The 23,897-nt window shown below is 39.9% G+C and overlaps 2 protein-coding genes and 1 long non-coding RNA gene across 9 annotated transcripts in view; 1 reads left to right on the forward strand and 2 right to left on the reverse strand.

The window, feature by feature from the left end:
• Nucleotides 1–908, reverse strand: part of flncb (filamin C, gamma b (actin binding protein 280)) — a 60,800-nt gene extending 59,892 nt beyond the window's left edge. For 2 of the 5 annotated variants that reach the window (XM_066704960.1, XM_066704958.1), the window contains exon 1: nucleotides 144–907. In XM_066704960.1, coding sequence (XP_066561057.1) covers nucleotides 144–513 — 370 coding nt within the window. In that variant the 5' untranslated portion in view covers nucleotides 514–907. Of the gene's footprint in view, nucleotides 1–143 lie in introns of all 5 variants that reach the window. The other 3 variants (XM_066704962.1, XM_066704961.1, XM_066704963.1) reach the window with 2 other exon arrangements.
• On the forward strand, nucleotides 405–14,936 carry LOC136750149 (uncharacterized). Its single transcript, XR_010816826.1, has 3 exons — nucleotides 405–492; nucleotides 13,102–13,212; nucleotides 14,790–14,936. It is a non-coding gene; the product is annotated as an uncharacterized LOC136750149 (long non-coding RNA).
• The window catches only part of ccdc136b (coiled-coil domain containing 136b), a 33,787-nt gene continuing 14,839 nt past the window's right edge, over nucleotides 4,950–23,897 (reverse strand). Inside the window, exons 3-9 of one of the 3 annotated variants that reach the window (XM_066704966.1) lie at nucleotides 22,989–23,063; nucleotides 21,453–21,770; nucleotides 17,756–17,873; nucleotides 16,519–16,828; nucleotides 16,149–16,262; nucleotides 13,539–13,683; nucleotides 4,950–12,143 (exon numbers count right to left, since the gene is read on the reverse strand). In XM_066704966.1, coding sequence (XP_066561063.1) covers nucleotides 13,549–13,683; nucleotides 16,149–16,262; nucleotides 16,519–16,828; nucleotides 17,756–17,873; nucleotides 21,453–21,770; nucleotides 22,989–23,063 — 1,070 coding nt within the window. In that variant the 3' untranslated portion in view covers nucleotides 4,950–12,143; nucleotides 13,539–13,548. Of the gene's footprint in view, nucleotides 12,144–13,538; nucleotides 13,684–16,127; nucleotides 16,263–16,518; nucleotides 16,829–17,755; nucleotides 17,874–21,452; nucleotides 21,771–22,988; nucleotides 23,064–23,897 lie in introns of all 3 variants that reach the window. The other 2 variants (XM_066704965.1, XM_066704964.1) reach the window with 2 other exon arrangements.

Raw genomic sequence — 23,897 nt, forward strand, 5'->3', positions numbered from 1 at the left:
AGGACGCCCTCTAACCCGCTGCCTGCTAACTTTATACACCCGCAACCACGAACCAAAATGTCATCTTTCCCTCGTCCATCAACCGCACACAATCAAACACACACACTACAGCGCAGGCCAAACTGGTCAAACAACCCGCTTACCTATAGAAACCAGTTTGATGTGCTCCCGATCCAGGAACTCCAGCGCCACCGACACGTTTTCCAGCTTCATCTGCCTGAAGTTGGGTCTGGCGTGGTACTTTCTGTACATTTTCTTCTGACTCAAAACCTCCAGCAGCCCGATGAGCTTCAGCCCGTCGCTCAGGTCCTTCTGCAGGTCGTTGATCCTCTTGTTGACGCACTTCAGGTGCTCGTTGCACCACCGGGTGAAGGTGTTCTGCTGGATCTTCTTCCAAGGGGCGTCCTCGGCCAGGTCCTTCTCGGTGGCGGGCATCTCCTCCTGCTCTTCGCCGCTGTGGGAGCCCTGGTAGATCGGAGGCTGCGGGTCGTAGTAAGTGTTGTTGCTCATCATGGTGTCGGGCTGCTCGGCCGCGGTTTTATACGGTGTGAAGTCGGCGGCACACGGGGGAGAGGCGAGGCGAGGCGGGCAGGGGCTTCGCAGGGCAGTGCCAGGCGCGCTGGGGAAAGTTCAAAAGTTGTCTTTTCTTTTTCTCTTTTGTCCCCCTTTGCTCTTGTCAATCCCAGCTGTGACTCCGGCTCTCAGTTTGGGAAAGGCAGGCAGTCCTCGTCGTTTTAATTGGCGATGTGTGAGCTCGGTCTGAAGAGACCAGTGTGGCTTAGAAGAGCAGACCCAGCTTTTCTTCTGCCTTGTTTCATACAAGGGGCTCCTGCGGTAGAGGTGAGAGGAGAAGAGACGTGTTAATGTAACTGAATGGAGACGCGGGGGGGACGGGGGTTTAAAAAGATCCTCCGGAATGCCTCTGCCATGACCATAAAGGATGGGTATTTTTTTTTTCTAATGCTACTGAGATAATAATATGCGACTCGATTGGGTACTAAGGATAGAAGGGGCCGTCATTGGCTCCGGCCGCGGTGATAACTGGTTTTATTTTTAGCTACTCCAAATGCAGGCCGGGGGGCTGTGACAGCTAAGTGTGTGCGCGGTGGTGGGGGGTCAGAAAGGCTTGACAATACTACTGGGAAAGGAAAATGACGACAACAACACTACATGGCCCTAGTTATGGTTTTGCTCATGTCTGATCATATTATATGTATGTGGGATTTCACTTAGTGCGGTGTGTGACCAGTTTGAATGGCGTATTAATAGGGGGTGTAAGTGTCCTCATGTGGAGTAAAGCACATATATGACGCTCAGTGGATGCCCAGTTGAGTTGCCATCATATTCTATTCTGGACGCAGGAAGATAAACAAGAGGAATCTGTCTGCCCCTCTCTCTACAACTGCAGAAGCCTAGGAGCCGGGCATTATTAGCTGTGAGGTCATACATCGCCTCTGGAGTGGGTGCCACTTATTAAACCATGAGGTTTGCGTCATACATATGTCCCCCAGCAATGTTTCACCTCACAGTGAAAAATGTCTCGTTAATAAACAAAGCTGATAAACAAGCGCGTCTGATGAATCACAGTCTTCACTTTTGCGACTCTGCAATTTCGGGAAGAGAAAATATGAAATAGTCTTGTGTTAGATGCACACACAAACAATTTGTAATATATGTCATATGTATGATATGTGATGCATGTTTCTGTAAATTGGAATTGAAGGTCAAATATAGACTGTAATTGTAAATGGCATCATTTGAAAGACATCTGAAAATACACGTATTTAAAATGTGTTCAAAACTAGACTGTCACTGTACACTTGCATGTGTAGACTAGGCGACGTGTGAAAACTAACCCACTAGTCCATGATGAAAATGATGTGGGTCTTTTTCAGTATAGAATCTATAGATCATGTTTTCATTAGACAATGTTACATTTTTTAAATAAATTAACAGCTTCAAATGAACTGTTGTAGCCATACAAGAACACGTGGTTATGAAGAAGCAACATTGACCAGCTGTCAGTTTATTAAAACAGTTTCTCTGTTGTTTATAAGCTTGTCATGTGATAAAGCAAAGGATCTGTGGAGAAACCTAAGCAATTTCCTTATAAGATACTTTCATTTCTAATTTAAAGCACATAACTGGAGAAAACTATAGTTCCCTGAACTAATTTAAAAGCCTGATTTATTAACCGGTGAAGTTAAAACTTTGTTAAAATTCTATGACATGATTTGGAAGATGGATCAAAAATCAGAATGTGGAAATCATATCTTAAATTATAATGAGAACATTAATACATTAGATTACATAGATAAAACCAAACAAAAAACAAGAGAAGCTCATTTATATACATCCAGTCAAATAAAATTGATTTCCATTCATTGAGACAAATGCTACCAAATGGTTACACAGATCTTGGGCCAATGCCCCTAATGTCTTGTTGCTCTAATTCCTCCCTTCCCTGTGGTCTCTGGCGTTTGAACTGCTCAGTGACCAAGAGTGCTGTAAAGACACCTCAGCCCTTCCTCTTCTGTTGTTCTTTGTTAAAGTTATCACAGTGTAAAATCAACAAAGCCCATTTAGTGAACAGCTGACAATGGGCAACATTGTGACTGTTTGCCTCAGTTCTGAATGGACCAGCTTTAATGTATCTCAAGCCACAGCCGGTCCGAGATGCTGTACCATAGACGATTGCGATAAAGTAGCATGGTTAGTGTTATAGTAAAGCAATAATATCTAGAGGGAGCAATGATATATTAGAGAGTGTGAGTACCATCATATGTTATCACCCAGATGTAGGTCTGCTTTGAAGTCAAAACTGCAGCATTAAAGTTAACCAACCACAGCTGGTACAAGAATAAAGGTGTATTTTCCTGTGATCCGGTATTTGTGTGAATCAACAGAAATCACAGGAGCCTCTGATACCTTGTACTCTATAGGATGTGTGTTACAAAATAGAGTTGCTAACTTTCAAATTTTGTTTCAATTGAAAAACGGATGGAATGATACTTCAAAAACCAAGTTCAAGTTCTATTGAGAGCTGTATGGTTTTTGTGTGTTATTTTATGTGTATTTTGTATTGATAGAGAGATAGGAGAGATGAGAGAATGAGGTTTTAAAAATGAACTTGAATCCAAACACATTTTTGCCTCTTTTGAAACGTAGCTGAAAATGTTGTAGTTTGTTTCATTTTTCCTGTTAAGTGATCGATTTTCATTCCTGTAATTCTACATACTATAAAACATCAATGAGGGTTTGTAGTCTACAATTCAGGATTGTGTCTGTTAACTATAGGGTCTTACAGTAATAATGCTTTAAATTATGGTAATTAAAAGACTACTATTTATTCTGCTACTTAAAATCAATACATAATGATCATTACCATAATTTCCTAATAAAACTAGTGGTGGTAGTCACATTAATAATAGTAGAAGTATTTCTGCAAATTAACAGTTAGAATAATGTGGAGTGTTGAAATGTCAGTGGGTTTAAACTTATTTGCTGATTCAAATGTAATGATTTTCAAATACTCTTTTAACTTTTTCTTTAAAAAGTACAAATCAGCAATTGCTCATAGCAGTGTCCATGGTGGCTAGTTTATATAAATAGTGTAATACTCTAATGTCAGCCGTGCTTGGCCAGCGATCATTACTACAGTACTAAATTCTTTGAGACTGACTGGAGTGTCACATGACACACAGGCTATAAATTCTTATTTGAGTAGTCTTTGCTGTCAATATAAATTATGATTCACTTATCTTAAAGTAATGAAACATTTGAAACCTTTTGACTTATTAAAAGTCAGTGTTTTAAGTTTATTCAGCGGATAAAATAGAACTGATCTTTTCTGTAACTAATTTCTGCTGTTTTGTAACAGGTATACATATTTCAGCTCCTGTGTGAAGGAAGTTTGTACCATTTAAAGCATATTTGCAAGGCTTTAGTAAACTTCAAATAATAATAATATATAAAATAAATAATATTATTATTCTTTTAGGTTTTCTGTATAGCTTTGTATTTCAAATCAATCATTCACATTAGCAGGTCACTCTGTGGGTGTTGTCACGTGGCAAATGAAAAGTTAATAAACATGAATGATGTGTTCAGCAAATTAGCCTTGACCACTGAGCAATCTGGGCAACACAAATTCAAAAATTAATAGTGATTTTTCTATCTATAGCTGGATTGCATTTTAAATGTCATTTACTATTGCGATGACTTCCTGCCACAGAATTTAAAAACTGATAAACAAATGCCAAAATACAATGTACAGCTTCTTAACTCTTTACATGTTAGGAGGCCCCAATACCCGCACTTTGTAAGAAGTTTAAGAGTAGAGTGTTCACAAATCTGTATTGTAGCCAATGGCTGCCTTTTATTTTACTAGTGAGATGGTAAATTGAAGGGGCAGCAAGTTTGGGGAAGACCACCAGTACTGAATAGTATAGTATAGCAACTGAGCAACAAAAAGCAATCCCTGGGCCCCAGTTTTATAGGTGAATGATCTCATCCAGCTGGTCACTTCTTCAGAGAAGCCACAATATCCTGTTGGGGGTTGAATCTTATGCCTCCACCCCTACACATGTCATACCCAAATATATCGGCCTGCTAACAGACTGCAGCTGTGAGAATTCTGCGGATTCGGGGGCAAATGGAGGCTTGAAGGCCTGGAATCGTCTTCTGACTTCTGTGGTGTATATAGATTGAAGATGGACTAAAGAAACTATAGAACGGATGAGAAATGACCAAGAAGAAGACCATGTGAGCAGATCAGAAGCTTTGGTGGCACAACCCGGAGAAGTGATATTGTGGATCAAAACAAGTGGAAATATCTTGGGGAGGCTTTCATCCAGCATAGGACTGACAAAGGGTGATGATGATGACATACACATATGTGTTTGTGTGTGTGAAAGCTATAAATACAGTAAAACTTTATTAATAATGAAGATTCATGGATAACAGTAAGGATAAATTACTTTATTTGTCAGATCCTTTACAAAATATACAGCCTATTACCAAAATACTCACAAATTGTCAAAACAGCAAAGCCATCTAAAAAGCAAAGTAGCATTTCAGAAGTTATACACACTTGTTAGAAAACACGTTACATTACACTTCTTTAGCTCTGTTGCAAAGACAATCGCCAGCTTTTTATACACTTTGACATATCTGCTGGACAAACAACAGTCAGTACGGTACAGAATGAACCCGCAAACATGATTTTAATAATGCAAGTTTCAAGTCATTTAACACATCTATTTGTTACAGTTGTAAGTGTTTTATTGTAGCTGTTATGTTGTTTTATTGTGTTTCGTTTATAAAACAGTGAAGCAAATACACATTCAGCAAGTTTTAATATTGGTTTGAGCTAAAAGTCTAGTTACATTTTAAAGTCACTGTCACACCCATACCTTTATCAGCTGTATGAGGTGTGGGGATACTGGATGAATCTCCACAGTCTGGGCTGCAAATCTTCAGCAACAGGGCAGTTTATATGATTAATCTTGAATAATTTAATTGGTACATTAAATGGAATTAATTCTAGTAATTAAGTAAAACATTTACCTGAAAAAGAAAATAATAATAATAAGAAGAAGAAGAATTCAAAATTATGTTGTCCTTTTACGGTAAAAGATAGTAAAAACATGCACTTTTCTGAAATCGATCAAAACGGTCACATAAGCCTGTTTCAGAAATGTACGCTAATACTACCAAAAACATGCAGAATTTAAACGTATAATCTATAACCAACATGCATCCACACATAGATATAAAGGAGGAAATAAAGTAGGTTTAATTAACATGATTGCATTTCGATAAGATGACCAGTGCAATGGTATAGAATATTCCAAAAAACATTCCTTAAATTAGATGTATTATTTAGCCGTTTTAATAACTATTGCAACTAAAAAGCAACACTTAGGTCAAACTTCATGCTAGTATGTTTCAACGTCAGTTAATCTCTACCATCTTTGTTAATAACTATTGAAGATAATCATAGTTTTTGTGTAATGTTTATACTTGAACTTGTGTGTAGTCCCACACTTATTTAACAGTAGTGATATATTACTTAGTTTCTATATTGTTTCAACATTGAATTCACATAAAGTTACAATCATTCAGTTATGAATTGTATACAATGATATGGAAATAAAGCTTTAAAATTTCATGTAAACTGCCCTGTGAGTAGTTTTGTTTATCATTGACACAAACTGCAAACATATTACCAGCAGAATATAGCTACTACAGTGATGAATGAATCCTGCACTACTGCTTTAATTTGAGAAGAGATTTTTAACACGTATATGTGATACATTGGTTTACAAATATGTTTACTCTATAATGCCTTAATTATATTTCACACATTTACTCCAGGCATTCCCAATCATAGACGTTCATGCTTATAATTTCTCCACCATGTTATTAATGCTTTTTTAAAGATTAATTTTTATAATCAACTGGGAAGGTCTATGCTCTGTTCATTACCATACAAACATGGTTTAAAACTTAAAAAGGCTTGAGAACTTAAGTCCTGTTCACAACAGATTCTTAGAGAATTGGCCAGAGAAGTCATTGCCCCAGAAATGAGCCAGTATTGATTTACAGTCAAACCAAATCACAAACAAGCAGAGGAGAACCTACAAGATTTTATTAGAAGGGTGAGCATAGTTCTCCCTCTTCTACAATCCAGGTCAAATCAATGAAAGCAGAAGTACAGAGAAAAATAACAAGTGTTGAAAAAGGACAGGCGTTGTGACCTGGAACCTCCACTCTGCTGTAAGAGCTGCAGCCAAGGGGAGTTAAGGTGTTTCTATTAACCGACTTCTGATATTGCATTTCGTCCTTATTCTGTATCCTGGAACGTGTTCCTCATGATTTGTCTTTGTTGTTACTGTGCTACGTGATTTTACCACAACATGTATACAAAAGCTTAGCACATATATGATTTCACAGAACTGTCTGAGCTGTACTATCACAGGCACAGGATAGCCAAAACCTCTTAATAATGAGAAGGAAAGAGCCGTGTAGTTTGGATTTGATTCTCGAACTTCATAGCATTAATATCAGTGGTAAAAATAATGATGTAAGCACAGCAGAAAGATGATCAGCAACATATGGAAAATAGTAATTCTAATATCACTTACGTTTAATAAAAGGTATAAAATCTGCCTTTCACGGTTGTGCAGTTGTGTTTCTGTTGCTGGACCTGAACTGACAGACCTAGGGATCTGACAAGAGACAGACTCACATACCAGGTTAGGAAACAGCGTGGCTAAAAAACTTTGTGCAAATTGGTGCTTTTATACATTCCAGATTTATATAAATAAGGAAATTAATGGAGGAATATTTATTGTGAACAGAGATTAAGAACCGGTATGAATTTGTTTATTTATTTGTTTATTGACAGTTCCTCTGCCTTTATCTGGCACAGCTTTTTACAAGGTGGAAAAAGCTCTGAACATTGATGGACCCTAATAATCCCATTGGCAGTAGGCCATGGTGTCCCATAGACCTCCGCTTTAGGTCATGATACTAGGTAGCCATTTAAAGACTTTAACAAGCTCTGTGTGTCTCAAGAGTACATGTCACATCTACTCTGGACACATTTAGTCTTTTTTGCTCATTGTTGTATGTGTTATATACCCTCTTGGTTGTTTCCTCATAAGCAAAGCTTGCTTGATTTTTAGTCAGACTGTCAGATTAATCTGTACTCATACAATTCAAAGGAGCAATGGGACTTTTGGCAATGGCTTCAGAATGCATGTATGATAATATAGGATACATGAATATGCCCATACAATGTGATGTGTGTATATATATACATAACATGTCAAAGAGTATGTCAATTTGTGAAACAGATTTTTTCCTTTTTTAATTTTTTACAAAAAATATAATTACATCCAGTGCCTAAAAACATTACCATACAAGTATTGTGAAATATTTGATTGTTTTTTGTTATACTATCTGCAACTCATTCAGTTTGCATATAATACAAGAAATTACTCTGAAAATAAATATATCAGCATCAGCATTTTAATCATATAACATTATAAACATAAACACTCCGATTGACATGTGTTCTCTTATCACAGAATTATAATAGCTATGTGTTAAAATGTTGTTTTTATGTTTTTAAAGAAGGTTTATTTGTTTAGTATTTTTTCTTATTTGTTCTTATTATTATTCAATTGTGTAGCTGATTTTTGTTGTGTTTGTTCTCTCTAAACCAAAAAGTTTCCAGTGGACAAAATAACAAGTAATATTCCAATATATTTATAGAGTGCTATGGATCACATGAAGAATGTAACTTTTTTTTTTTTTAGTAACCATATCAGTATGTTCCTTGGAGAAACATATGCTAATCAGAAAGCACATCATCACTATATATAGATAATTCTGAATAAATACACACTCACACATACATATCATATATATATATTCCTGTGCTTGGTTAACACTGATTCTGACTAGAAAAAGCGGTTAATATTCCAGAAATGTTTGGGGTGGCAGTGAAAACATTACACGCTTCAACAGCCATACTTACTTCAGTCAGACCAATCTACTTGAATGTGCTCAGTTTTCTCTGGGCTGAATCGAATAGAGAATATATAGCTCTGGAAAATCTCCAGAGCTGTATATAATATATTATTTACAATCAAATATAGTTTAATGAACAATATTTATTCAACAAAACAAATCACTGAAAAACACTGTTCCAAGCGATTGTTGTGATAATATATTACTATACATAGTATTCTGTTATTCTGAACACTTTTACATGAAACATTGAATGTGATCTATAATATATCAGCTATCCTAAAATATGTAATATTCTATGTAAATGAGGACATCACATGGAGAGCTTGCAACATGCCTGGAGCACAAACCTGACTGACACTGATCTCATTCACTTCTGCAAGCGACTTCAATAATAAAATACAACTTGGATGTACTAGTACTACTTTAACTACAACTACTATGACTACTACTACTACTACTACTACTAATAATAATAATAATAATAATAATAATTTGATATCTCTAGAAAAGGTGGATAAATAAAAAGAGCACAGATGCATTTTTTGTAAGAAAAACAGCTTACAGAATAGTGTGTCCAGCTCAATGAACTATGATTAGGATTTTGATTTCTTAACCACAGAGCAATGTTGTGAGGTATGACTATATAGTTCAGTCTTTAGCCTCCAGGTGCCCTAAGAGCCAGTCCAGTGAAAGTAATCTAAACAATCATTTTGCAGATAATGTATACAATTCTGGCTAACTAGAAAATACCTCCTAATTACAATGAACAGTTATGGCTGAGGCGACTGAATACAAGTTTAGAGACACTAGATACATCACAAAGTGTTTATCAGTCACAGCGATATCAGTCAAGTGTGATGTTCACTGGTGGGTTTCACTTTGTACAACCTGAAGTCTACATCTGGGAAAGGCAAGGTGTACCTTTCAAATTCACAGTGGACACTGAATTACCGGCTGGCCTGGTTTATGTGGAGATATAAACCAGGTTGCCCTAAATTAACTGACTCGGAGAATAGCCTACAGTAATTAGATACGGGCTAATTATGATATCTAACAGCAAGGTGCAACTGTACTTGTTCTAAATTAAAGTTTAACTAAGGGAAAGTTTTACTAGTAGACTGATATAGCATTGTTTGTTGTTTATTTTAGCTTTACATTAAAAATACTCAAATGAGAGATAGAGAAAACAGAAGACCAGAACATCGTTCGCAAACCATGCCGAAGCATTCCAAATCTGATCTGGAAAAAGTGCAAAAGAACATAGAAACATTACAAGATAGCTGATACATTCGCAAATCACCCATATTTTCTTAGAAATATTGTCTAAATTACCAATTTAAGTAGAAACGTTATTATTTCAGTAGATATTTAACAAACATCCCCAGGCAGTTTCAAACTATTTCTCAGAAGTTGTGCCAAGTCAGCTTAACTGTTTTGTGCCATTAAGAATAACACATAGTAATGGTCTAAAATGTTTTGTGCCATTAAAAATAAATTATAGTAATTGTTTTATTATATATACTTATAGGTAACTGTCATGACTCATTTACTGCACATTGAAACATCACAATGTGATATAAAGGGATTGTCCTTTAAAGATTAAGTGTGCTTTGACACTTGGCCTTTTGTAGACACAGTCCCGGCTGCCAGCAGCTACACTTGCACAAGTCACTAATCCATCCCTATTCCTTTCTCCAGTCCAAAAACCAAGTAGATTATGTAAAAAAAGTTTCTGGAATGTGCTGAAAAGACCACAGCTCACAAATATAATTTCAACATGGCAGAGTGTTTGGATTTAACTCCTCAGTTGTAATCTTGGGGTTAACATCTGCCTCATTGCTTTTTATTATTTGATCAATTTTACATTATAGATTAATATTAGATTGATAACATCAGCTGTGCACAGATGTGTTTATTGCATTATTTCTGTGATAGGAAAGCAATCCATTAGTACGACAGGCTGGTGATTGATTGATAGGGTATAACAGTTGAATAGTTGAATAAGTGGACCATAATTGCTTGGAGAGGCTCGGGGGATATTGGCTGGAAAACCATCGAGCCACAGACTGGAAAATGCAGCCACAAAGAAGAAGGCAGCTAGCCAACGCAGAATGACTTGGAGCAGCCAAGAGTTGAGTCAATGAAGGGTTAGGATGTAAAGGTGGGTTGCAGCCAAACACCACAAGAAATATGGGCTGCATTCAGACGCAGTGAGGCCTGACCTGCAGGATTCACAGCCACAGGGGCGAGCTGGTCCCAAACGCAGGGCCTGGGTGGACACTGGATTCAGTGTAACACTACAAGGCTCTGGAAATCAACAGAATATGGGGCATAGCCGACTATGTGACAGAAAATATAATGGAGTAAATGAAATACATTGTTTCACTTCGGGTTGTTAAACTGAAACTATTCACTGGCAAAGCCATGATTTGTGGGGATTTTCTCACAAAACATAGGCTGTTGGTTAATTAATTAATTATATCACCAGAGGGACTGCTAAGGGCAAGTGTGACTGAAGCAGTGAGTTTATAACAGTGTTATAACACATCATAGGAATATAAACAGACCTCTCAAAGGTTTTTTAAATCTAAGAAAAAACTTTGTCTTTTTATACATTTAAAAGAGAAGGAGTGGTAGTATGTGTGATGAAAAAAGCATTCATTCCCTTGAGCCAGATAATTTTGTATTTGTTTTCTGAAATGTGACAAGTTTTTATGTTTCAAATCTTTCGCCATATAATATTGATCTCTTGCGTCTGGATTTGGTAAAGCCCTGTTTTCAGTTGCATGCCCTGGGATGTGGAAAATACATTTTTATGAACGTAATGGGAATTTCTGTCCTAAGCCACTTAGCTACCAGTTCTTAAACTCCAGTATTTAAATGTTTTCACTGTCTTCACATGATATTTTACATGAAGCCAAATAAATAAATAAATAACCCTTGTTGAACAATGCATCATGTAAAATGAAGACAGTTCTATTTAAAGTCCCGTGCAAATCAGTACACTGCCTGGTCACAGGAGAGTAGTTATAGAAGCACTGCGAGTGATTCTGCAGAAAGAAAGGATGCCATTTTAAAAATAAAAGAAATGGTGAATTAGTGCAGCAAGCAATTAAAAAAAAAGGTAGATCAGCACATTTACAAGATCATAAGACTAGATGTCAAGATATGCAGTGATCAGCATCACGGTTCGCTGAATCTCTCCCGATGAATCATGCTCTAACGATGTTTCGAGAAAGTGTCCCGCCACTAATCCGGAAACCAAAAAAAGTCTGTGCTTACATTTCTAACATGGCAGTCGTTCTTCCAGTCAATCCACGGAGTCAATCCTCTTCTCCCAACTGTTCTGAGGAAGGCGTTCCTGAGATCGGAGCCTCCTCAGCTACACTAAAGAGAGTCCTGGGCCTAAAGCTCGGCAGTATGTGAGTGTAGGGAGAAAAGCAATGCGGAGGGGGAGTGCTGAGCCCGGAGGAAGACAGCTGGCGGGAGGGGCAGCTGTGAGGTCCTCAGGAGAGCGCTCTGGTCAGACTAGGGAAAATCAGCACCACGGCCGCAGCTACAGCCACCACCATCAACGGACTCCAGGCTCCCTCCGACCCCTGCAGATGTCGGGAGAAAAAGCGTTGGCCATTTTCTTTACCAGAGGAGACACACACAAGGGGAAAACACATCCCCTGACAGTGCCAGTAGTAGGGCGATGGCTCCAAAACATCCATATCCTGCGTTTTAGATTTGTTGCTTGTTTTTTTATACATACTGGTGATGGTAAATTGTCTTCTTGGCACCATTCTGAAAGAGCCTGGGATTTTTATGGGTTGTAAGGTATTCTTTGCTGGGGATGTCTGTGTGTGTTGGTGTCTAACTGTGAAGTCATGCCTAACACTGACTCAAAATATCCATGGCCTTATCCCAATAGAATGTGTAGTCCATCTTGTGTGCATACCATATACATACCTCATTCTTGCATATTCTTTAACAATGTTTCGAAAATATTATTTGAAAGAACCCCCCCACCAGCATCACCACACCCCAACCCCCCGCCACACACACAGCATATATTTTTGTGGAACCAACCAGCTGGAAGCCTGGCTGACACAAGGCAGCCTCCAGTTGGGCACATGAGATATTTCAGGCCAGGACTGACTCTTTCATAAATATGAACATCAATTTGTATCTGAGCTTTGTTGCTGGCTGGCAAGTGAGTGATAGATTCCTCTCTGCTGGGTATGAAAGGATTGCAATTGAGTCAGTGTACGAATGGTGTCATCCATTTGGGCCTAGTGAGTTCACGCCGTAAATTCAAAGCAGATAAATAATATAACCAGATACATCTCCCTGTGTCTCTTAGAAGAGCTTGTACATATCTCACTATAGCTCTGTGGAGAATTGGTCGATGATTGAAACTGATATTTGCAATCAATCAGTCAATCAATATACATTAAAAAGTGCCATATTTAAAAAGTGCTGTACGTCAGAATTATATGATTATACTCTGTGTATTCTAATATACGGTTAGAGTTTTTGCATGAGTGTATATATATTTTGTTCCATTTTCAGCACAACAGGTTGGACACAACACGCTGGAGGGATAAACTGCTGTAAAACCATTTCAGTACCGTAATTGAGATGAATGAATTATGGAGCATGCAGTCTTGGTGAAGCAAAAGGGTAAAAATCCAATTATTATTATTATTACTACTGCTGCTACCACCATATCATAAATAATACGGTAGAACTGAAAGATAGAAAAGCAAAATCTGTAAATGTACAGCAGTATCTTTTTCCTCGCTATTTTCCCCCATAATGTCCTTATGTCAGATTGCAAGACATTCATTTATCTTTTCACAACATCCTCACAAGAACTTGTGAGCTCACAGTCACTAGCTACTGTTTTCCTTAAGAGAACTGATACCATCCGCTGGGTGACGTTCCAGTCACATGTTTGGGGGGGAGGGGGGCTGTCATTCGTAGGTAAAGAAATGGCATACCGGTACCTTGTGCCCTCTAGGATGAAGTCTCCGCCCACCAGCACCAAAGTAGGGCCACTATAACAATCATTCCTATTAGGGGGATGGACAGAACAGGTGGCTCGGGGGAAGGAGAGTTCTGAGGAAAAATAAGGGAATGTGAGGAGTGAATAGGACAGGTGGAATAAATTAAAGACAAGCCGAGAGAGAAAGACACACACACACATACAGAGACACAGAGAGAGATAGAGAGAGAGAATCAAATTAAAACAACAAAGATACAGACAGACAGACAAAGATTGATATATAGACATATAAAGACAGACAGATAGATAGATACAAATAATAACAGCAAATTTGTTGTGAGAATGAAAAAAAGCAGCCAATGCAGGGTAAAAATGAGATGGGTGTGAAAATTAAGACCATGGTTCAAGACAGTGGCCAGAAAAGAGAAAAAGACAGAAAGTGTGATTAGACTCAGCACACCCGGAAGGGCGCCTTGCCTTCAATTAACCCCCTCTCCTGCTACTTCCTGGAGCAGGTCACTGTGTGAGGTACACTGACATTTACGATCAAGTAGAGCAGCAGTGGAGGGGTTAATAACAAGGTCACAAGGTATGGAAGACAAATGCATGACGTGAAAAAGCAACGGCCTAAAGCTTCACAGACATCCTCCATAGGCATGGTGCTCAAAAGCATCGTTTTGCTGATAACACTCCTGCTCTTTTTCATTACTCAGGAAAAAAAAAGTGTGTATTTGATCTCAAAACAAGGAAGAATAAGTCAATTACATATATCATTGAAATTAATTTATAGGTTCAGTTAAACTCTGGCTCAGACTTACTCACAAAATAACCCGGCTCTTAAGATCTTTAAACTGTACTAGTTCCTCCATGAATGGCAAAAAATAAAATATTAAGTGGCCCAATGAACACAAAATGTATGTTGAAATTTGTATGTTTAAAGTAGATATTGCATTCATTCAATTGAGCATTTCTGGACAGTATTTGATAGACTCTTTACAGAAGAGAATGCACAAGGTGTGCTATCGATAACAACAATATCATACAGATGCATGTTCTTTCTAAATCAAATTTTAGTGATACTTCATCAAGGTCAGTTGGAGAAATATACATGTATAACAACACATGCAGCGAATTATTGTATTCTGTAATTACAGACACTGGATCCTGGGGTGTCACTACAATGTGAAATATGAATGTTTCTCGAATGTGCTGTAGACAATTGATTGCCTTTCTAAAACACTTCCTATTTCAGATCCTGCCAAAAAGAGGACTGCACAAAATGGGATGCAGGTGGCACTTATGAAGACAAAACAATAAGTCTGCATGTCTGAGCTGCTCATACAAGGGTGAGTTGATACGGACTACAGCAGTGGACAACACAGGTCCTCACACACACACATAAACATACACACATATATTTACAGAATATATATATGTGTATGTATATAGATAGATATAGAGGTCATATATATATATATATATATATATATATATATATATATATATATATATATATATATATATATTAATCATCATCTCCAGCAATTATTAATCCATTGGTTAGTAGTGTCCCCTTTTGTCAGCTGACCAGCTCAACGTGCTTTCCAGGCCAATTGGTCAAAGGGACAGAGCAAGTATACTGAGAAACCTGATGTTGTTAGCATCATGCTTAAATCAACTCTGTACCGGCACACAGTTATACATAAAACGAGTAATTTAGGTGTAAATGCATGGACAAATCACACACAGCACGCCCAACGGCACACATGCATGGACCCACACACGCACACACACTCTTGGATCATCCAGAACTGCACAGTTGTAAGAAAACTCTTGGACCACAGAAAAGAAAACAGACAAACGTGGGTGTTGTATAAACACTGGCCAGCACAGCCTGATTTGCAGCAAAGCCAAGCTGGAAGCAAGCGTAAGCAATAAACACTGAACACATCTGCCTTTTGAAGACAGTGATATCATCAAAAACGTTATTTCTTCACAAACACCCCACATACCATTTCCTTTTTAAATCTTCTGTTACTTATGAGTCACACTACATTTAGAGTCCGTAACTGTTAAATGTCAGCCAAAATGTAACTGTAATATGATCATGATCTCTTTCGACTTGTTTCAATAAACAGACTGACCTTCTGTAAGTGTCTGTGTATGCCTGTAGCATGGCTGAAGTCAGAACCGCACAAAGCTGCAAGTCCACTCACTCTAGAGACGGTGATCCTCACTGCCCGGAGACAGGCCTGGGTCACTCTTTGCAGAGACACCAGGGGGGCAAAAACCACAACTACAGATACATCATCCAAACTGATCCTTACTGCTATAGTGTGTAGCCTGTTGCATTTGCCCACATTTTAAAACATGAAATGGATGCATTCGAGGGATAATCATCTGTTATAAAACAAGCTGAACACCAGGACGTTGAGTGTGTGGGCACAGGGTGGTGTTCAGTACTGCTGGATATCAGAGGTTCCTACCACACTGCCTCACAGATCACCAAATGGGCATCTCTGCTGCTGTGGAGAAAGCCCCCCACCCAGAGGTATTTCCCCAAAAGCCTGAGCTCCAGGCCCCCTCTCACCTGCATTTTCTTGCCTGTGAGCTTTTCTAGCTCCTCCCGGCATCTCTGAAGCTCCCTCTCCAGGTCGGCTCTCTCCTTCTGGCTGCTCGTGTAGCGGCCCTGCAGTTCCAGCAGCTCCCCCTTGAGGCTGTCACACTGCAGGAAGAGGCAGTGTTAAAGTCTCCTTGAACTTGGGCTCCAGGTGCCAAAGAGAGCTACTTGTCAAGAAGTAAATGCATCTTGTACGTTTCTGCAACCACCGATAAAGACAAAAAGAACACTTAAACACCTAGAGTGCCCATCCTCTGTCCTTGCCTTGCCTGGGATGATCGTAAGAAAACGCCAAGGTAGTCCTGTGAACGGTTAGGAAAGGGAACCTAAAGTGTATTTTATTTTCATGCAGCAGGTGTACCTCTTTCTGCACTTTCAAGGCCCTCTCCTCCGCTTGTTTCAGCTGGTCTCTTAGCGAGTAGATCTCCAAGAAGCCCCCATTCATGCTCGTCGGTGTCAGCGGTTTCCCATCAAAGGAGATATTCTTTTGGATCGACACATCCACCAGCTTGCAGTTCGTCCGGGGCTCCGTCATGGTCATGTAGCTCCCTGCCTTGCGCACTTCAAACAGGTCTTCAGTGCCCCCCTCCGCATCCTTCCTGCAGAGGAGATGAGCCTCCCCTTCGCCGCTCAGTGCTTCTTCTCTCAGGGCCAGATACACATCATTAGACCTGTGATGATGAAGGAGAGATGCCTCTTGACTTCACTGGACACAGACGGTCCTTTTTCAAGGCTCATCAAGGACAATAAGAGGAAACTGCAGTATAGTTTTGAACTACTACACCACAGTTATGTTTTAAGTGTACTGTATATTTTAGCTCCTATATGCAGGACGTACATTTTATTTTATATAATGATATTTACACTTTGTATTATTCTTATATAGGAAAATACCTACAGGCAATTACAGGTATACCCCACTTTGCACTGAACTAAACTAATATAATATAAATGTGCTGTTAATCAGAAAATTGGTCTGATAAACTAACAATCATACAAACAATTATAATATTTATTGGAATCTTCATTGTAATCTGCCAAAGTTCATGGATCCTGGCTGATGCACTTTTCCTTCATTTAGCTTTTTAGAATTAAAATAATGAAGCTGAATGGATCTACTGTTGTCAACACTTTATCCAAGGGAGGGTATTCTGACTGAGTGTTGCATTTCAGTTTTATAGCATTTGATAATCCATTAATTCATTTAATTAATTAATGCTATAACAACTCCATAACAACAGGGTTGTGCAAAGCGGGGGTTCACCTGTATATAGATTTTAAAGGGTTCTAAAATAACAGAAAATACTAAACTCTAAATAAATACACAAAGGTGAGTGAAAACTTGAATTGTGTCTAATGCATATGAAGAACATCCTTATTAAGTGTGATTGTTTTAGAAGAAAAATGCCTGCAAAAGTTCTAAACATTTTTATAAGCTTTCGTGTTGCACCATTAAATGCCAACCACAGGGATCCTGCAATAAAGAATACACATTCACAAGCAGTCATGATCGCCCACAGCACTAAGTAGCTGCAGAACAGACAACTCACGCAGAACATTTCTGTGGTCGATATATAATACTTCAACTCAGGCCTCACCCAGATCTCTGCAGCTGCAGAAGCTTCAGTTTCTCCAGAAGCTGTTTGTTGTCATCCTTGAGAGTCTGACACTCACACTTCAGGCTCTGGCACTCGTCCCTCAATTGCTTCAGGTCACCTAACAACAGGTCAGTTAAAGTGTCAGAATGCCATGCTCTGTGGGCATCTATTCAGTCTTATGCCATGTTGGTGTCTTTTACTACGGGGTTGTATCAGAGAGCTAACAACACTAAACCTTCCCTGCAGTCCACTGAACACCGCCAGACACAATAAAGAAAAAGAAGCAGGGTAGCTCCTCAGTGGTAAGGAGTGGTAGAGGATCATATGAACACACACATATAAAACCACGACAGCTTTGAAACTCCCAAGCAACTGCATTTCATGTATGAATTAAAGAAAAGTGAATTAAATGGACATCCCCAAAAAATGCCATAGAAAATAATGGTGGAATGTTCAGAACATCGCTCCTTGAAGAGCAAGTCATGACATCATAAGGTTGACAACCAATCAGCAGTGAGAATTTACAACAGTGGAGCAGTAATGCTTATCCTCTTCACAATCTTGTCCTGCACTGATTCCTCATCATGGTCCCATATATCATTATGTCTTACTATACAAGTAGTTTGCTTGTGCTTTTAACACCTGACATCATCCAAAATGACTACATTATAATCAATTCATAACATTTTAAAGAGCAGCATTGAAAATAATGGTGGAATGTTCAATGAATGTAAAATAATCCTGATACATCTGCAAAGCTGTGACATCACACACTCAATAGCCGTTCGAAATTATCCACCTCTGCTGAAAGTTCCATAGTAACCAGCACAGTTTGTAATGATATTAAAGTGCAACAAAAGAAAATCAATAATCGCAAATTAAATGCTTATCCTCCTTGCCTCGTGCCGCAGGGGGATTTCCAACCAAATTGTTATCTGCATAAAGTAATCTTTAGGAATGTGTACACTTTGGCCACTTAATTGCCGTTTATGAGGAAGGGTACTACTGAAATAGTATACAGTGAGGGAAAAAAGTATTTGATCCCCTGATGATTTTGTACGTTTACCCACTGACAAAGAAATGATCAGTCTATAATTTTAATGGTAGGTGTATTTTAACAGTGAGAGACAGAATAACAACAAAAAAATCCAGAAAAACGCATTTCAAAAAAGTTATAAATTGATTTGCATGTTAATGAGGGAAATAAGTATTTGATCCCCTATCAATCAGCAAGATTTCTGGCTCCCAGGTGTCTTTTATACAGGTAACGAGCTGAGATTAGGAGCACTCTCTTAAATCTCCTAATCTCAGCTCGTCACCTGTATAAAAGACACCTGTCCACAGAAGCAATCAATCAATCAGATTCCAAACTCTCCACCATGGCCAAGACCAAAGAGCTCTCCAAGGATGTCAGGGACAAGACTGTAGACCTACACAAGGCTGGAATGGGCTACAAGACCATCGCCAAGCAGCTTGGTGAGAAGGTGACAACAGTTGGTGCGATTATTCTCAAATGGAAGAAACACAAAATAACTGTCAGTCTCCCTCGGTCTGGGGCTCCATGCCAGATCTCACCTCGTGGAGTTTCAATGATCATGAGAACAGTGAGGAATCAGCCCAGAACTACACGGGAGGATCTTGTTAATGATCTCAAGGCAGCTGGGACCATAGTCACCAAGAAAACAATTGGTAACACACTACACTGTGAAGGACTGAAATCCTGCAGCGCCCGCAAGGTCCCCCTGCTCAAGAAAGCACATGTACAGGCCCGTCTGAAGTTTGCCAATGAACATCTGAATGATTCAGAGGAGAACTGGGTGAAAGTGTTGTGGTCAGATGAGAACAAAATCGAGCTCTTTGGCATCAACTCAACTCGCCGTGTTTGGAGGAGGAGGAATGCTGCCTATGACCCCAAGAACACCATCCCCACCGTCAAACATGGAGGTGGAAACATTATGCTTTGGAGGTGTTTTTCTGCTAAGGGGACAGGACAACTGCACCGCATCAAAGGGACGATGGACGGGGCCATGTACTGTCAAATCTTGGGTGAGAACCTCCTTCCCTCAGCCAGGGCATTGAAAATGGGTCGTGGATGGGTATTCCAGCATGACAATGACCCAAAACACACAGCCAAGGCAACAAAGGAGTGGCTCAAGAAGAAGCACATTAAGGTCCTGGAGTGGCCTAGCCAGTCTCCAGACCTTAATCCCATAGAAAATCTGTGGAGGGAGCTGAAGGTTCGAGTTGCCAAACGTCAGCCTCGAAACCTTAATGACTTGGAGAGGATCTGCAAAGAGGAGTGGGACAAAATCCCTCCTGAGATGTGTGCAAACCTGGTGGCCAACTACAAGAAACGTCTGACCTCTGTGATTGCCAACAAGGGTTTTGCCACCAAGTCGAAGGGGTCAAATACTTATTTCCTTCATTAACATGCAAATCAATTTATAACTTTTTTGAAATGCGTTTTTCTGGATTTTTTTGTTGTTATTCTGTCTCTCACTGTTAAAATACACCTACCATTAAAATTATAGACTGATCATTTCTTTGTCAGTGGGCAAACGTACAAAATCAGCAGGGGATCAAATATTTTTTTCCCTCACTGTATTGTCAAAAGGTCTGTGTTCTTCTTTCATCCACAAAGCAATGAGTAAAGCTGGAAAAATGACTTGGAAATGTCTGGGTGGAAAAGTGCCTGAACAGAATCTCAGCTGTTTTATTGGTCTCATAATTCACCCTTTTATTACTCCTACTTTGCGTCAAGCAGGTTTGCCGTTTACGAGCCTAAATTTGAACGGTACTTCCTGGATGCTGAAATTAATTATGGGCATTACTTACATACATAGTTATTACATCTTTATGCTCCTCTAGGTTAATTGGAACTGCTTGTATGACACTGGACACACACAGCTCCAGTGCTCATGCTACAGGGTTGCTCTCTGGCAGAAGCCTTCCGGGGCCTTACATTGTCATTTCTGGTGTCCCGTGTAAACCATGTTAAGCAATTTCAACAATATTCACATTTCTGCCTTTCAGAAACACTGCTGGTTGCTGCTCACAGCCTCAGAGTCAGGCAGCGCTGTGGTGAAAGAGAAAGAGTGCGTCACTCTGAGCACTGGCGGGCCATTATTTATTTAAACTCCATGGAATACAATGTGCCAGATGAGTACGTTTCAAAGGCTTTGTTGCTAACGGAAAAACTGAGGTACAATAAGAAGCCTCTTTTCTTCCCTAACTGACGTGTCAGTGATCCAAGAGTGCGGCAGGTTTGCACACGGTGACTGTGGGACAGTGTAATCATCAGTTTTAAGATTGGTATAAAAGCCTGCATAATTTAAGATTATTATTTTTTAATTAACAGGGTTTTCAAAAAAAGGGGAATGAATAACTCATACCAAATTAGCATTGATTCCATTAAATATGAGCATCGCTATTTAAAGCTTCCCGCACTTCTCGAGATTTTGACATCTCAGCATTCTCCGTCTTTCTCCTGATTGTGTATTTCTAGCACTTTCAATCACCTTATTGTAACTGTTTTTGTAATGTGAGATGTATGCCAAAATGTGTTTCTTGTGACAAGTGTGAGTGGCCCTGGGTAAGGGGTGTCTGCTAAGCAACAATGATAATGATAATAATAAATAACTCTGCAGAGAGGTAGTGTTTGAGAGCCATCCCCTCTTGTGCTTGTGGTCCGGCTCACCTTGCAGGGGCTCCCCTTCGTCCTTGCTGGCCCGGCCGCTCTGACTCTTCATGCGGATCTCAGCTCGCAGGCTGGTGATCTCCAGCTCGTACTCCTGTGTGGTGGCATGCAGGCGCTGCAACTCAGCCCGCATGCGGCACAGCTCCTCCTGCAGGCTGGCAATGTCGTTCTCACGCTCCGCGGCGGCCTCCTCTGCGGCCTGCTGCAGGACCAGCACCTCTTCCTGGGCGGCCCGCAGCTCCTCCTGCGCCTCGGCCAGCTCGCTCTCCTTCTCTTCCTCCAGGCTGTCCATCTCCTCCTGCACGGAGCGCAGCTGGGCTGGGAGAGAGAGGGGAGAGACGCGAGTTTCAGGCACCAGAGATGCTCGAGGTGTCAACGAGGTGTATTTGTGCCATTTAGCTTCATAAAACGAGTTCTTACAAAAAACAAAACAAGTATTTTAAGGAGTAATTTCACTGCTGTTATTGGTGGACTCAAAACAATATAGAAATACAAAATAAATAACGATCTGCAATCTGTGATCAACTCCAGGCATGAAAATCTGTACGTTTCCCTATATCAAGACAAGCACATAAAGGCAGAGGCTGGGTGTATGCCTCTCAGTCAATAATCCCTTGTGTATTACAAAACAGCCTCTTTCATACAATAATTAACAAGACACAGCCAATTGCATTGTTCTCTTCTCAAGTCATATCTAACAAGGCTGAGCCCGTGCTGTAATCTGGCAGTGTCAGAGCAGCACATTCAAAGGGTTTCTTTGGGTTTACAATTAATTAGGACCCAGATGGCAGGCCATCACGCCATATGTGTGCCTCTAAAAACATTGACAAATTATCTGTTTAATTGCAAACAAACGAGCAGGCCTGCATTTCAGAAAGGCTTGTGTGCTGAAACTTAGGGTTGTCTTTCGCTGCCCACATCACCAACACTATCCCCCCAGACCACAGTTAATCGGCACCCAGAACCATACTTTATTGGGACCCAGACTTCCCCAGCCGTCGCCCCCCTGGGTAAAAGTCCAGGGCCGTTTTTGGTCCCAGTCCACCCCTGTACCTACATATATATGTGTGTGGTAGCAGATGCTGGTCAGAGCTCCCCACCCGAACCACGCACCACCGGCGCCCCTCCGAGCGCTCCGCACCGCAGCGGCTCCAGCGCAGTACAGTGTCAAGCCCTCTACACTAAAAGGCCAGGCCTCCTACCACGTACTACTTTACGTCACTTGGTAATGGGCTCACTATACACGGATGAGCCCCGTTACATATATCTGAACATACACACATATTTATTGAGCAAAGCATACGTACGTTTTTTAGATTTTTTTTGTTTGAGAGTATACATCTACCATCTGCATTAAACGTATGTAGTGGCAATCAAATCGATATGTAGAGTAATATTTATGAATATGATACTAAGATTATGCCAACATCTCCCTTTGGCCTGCCTGAGGGCACAATTATCTTTGAAACGGGGAGATGATAATGTGTTGTCTCCAGACAGGATGGCAATGGGAGTTCTTCTCTCAGGACAGGTTACCTTGCAGCCTCTGTATCTGCCTGGTGAAGGTCTCTGCCTGCTGTGCGCTGGCCATGCGCTCATCCTCCAGCAGTCCTGTTCAGGAGATCAGAGGTGGGGTTAGTGGAGAGGTTAGAAGACCTCATATCCTCTACACTTGTTAGGGAGTTCAGACCCCCAGTGTCATGTGACTAGTGTTTTGTCATACATTGACATCTGACGTTGTTTGAGATGTGTGGTCAGACACTCAAAAGTTTTAGACTGAGACTTGGGCTAGACTGTTCTAGAACATTGATTGAATTCTTCTTTAATGATTCAGAAAAACAAAATCTGACTATCCACAAATGTAATGACTGTCAGTGTGACCAAATAGTTGTCCATTCATCTCTGATTCATCTCTCCTCAAAACATTTGAGATGAACTATTGATAACAGAAACAATATTTGAAAATTGTTTTAAATCCAGCTTTATGACAATTGTTTTGTGCCAGAGGTCTTTCCCATTTTGACATATTGGTTGTATGACAACTTTCATTCTATGAATAATTTTCTAATACGCTCAAAAACATGTTCACCTCATTCTACCTCAAAGCTGGGACGAAGCTGTGGGGAATGCTGGTGTCAGTCAGCATCTATGTGGGGTGACTGTCAGTGTTTTGAGAAATGGTGACCTACTGGGAGCCATTTGTGACTCAGCATGATTTAAAATGGCAGCCCTGGAGCTAGTTTGACATAAGACAGCGGGTGCAGATATCTGAGCAGCTGAGCATTCTTTGAGGGAGGGCGTCAGTGATGTCACAATGCAGTTGCGAACAACTAAGAGCATAATTTAAGTCCTGGGATAGCAGCTGTCAGTTTCTGCTAGCAAAGTGTAGCCAAGCTTCCTCAGTAAAAACAAGTTTCTTCAGTGTCACTGTGCTTGAATGAACCT

This window comes from Amia ocellicauda, chromosome 5, assembly GCF_036373705.1.
Source record: "Amia ocellicauda isolate fAmiCal2 chromosome 5, fAmiCal2.hap1, whole genome shotgun sequence".
Taxonomy (NCBI): Eukaryota; Metazoa; Chordata; class Actinopteri; order Amiiformes; family Amiidae; genus Amia; species Amia ocellicauda.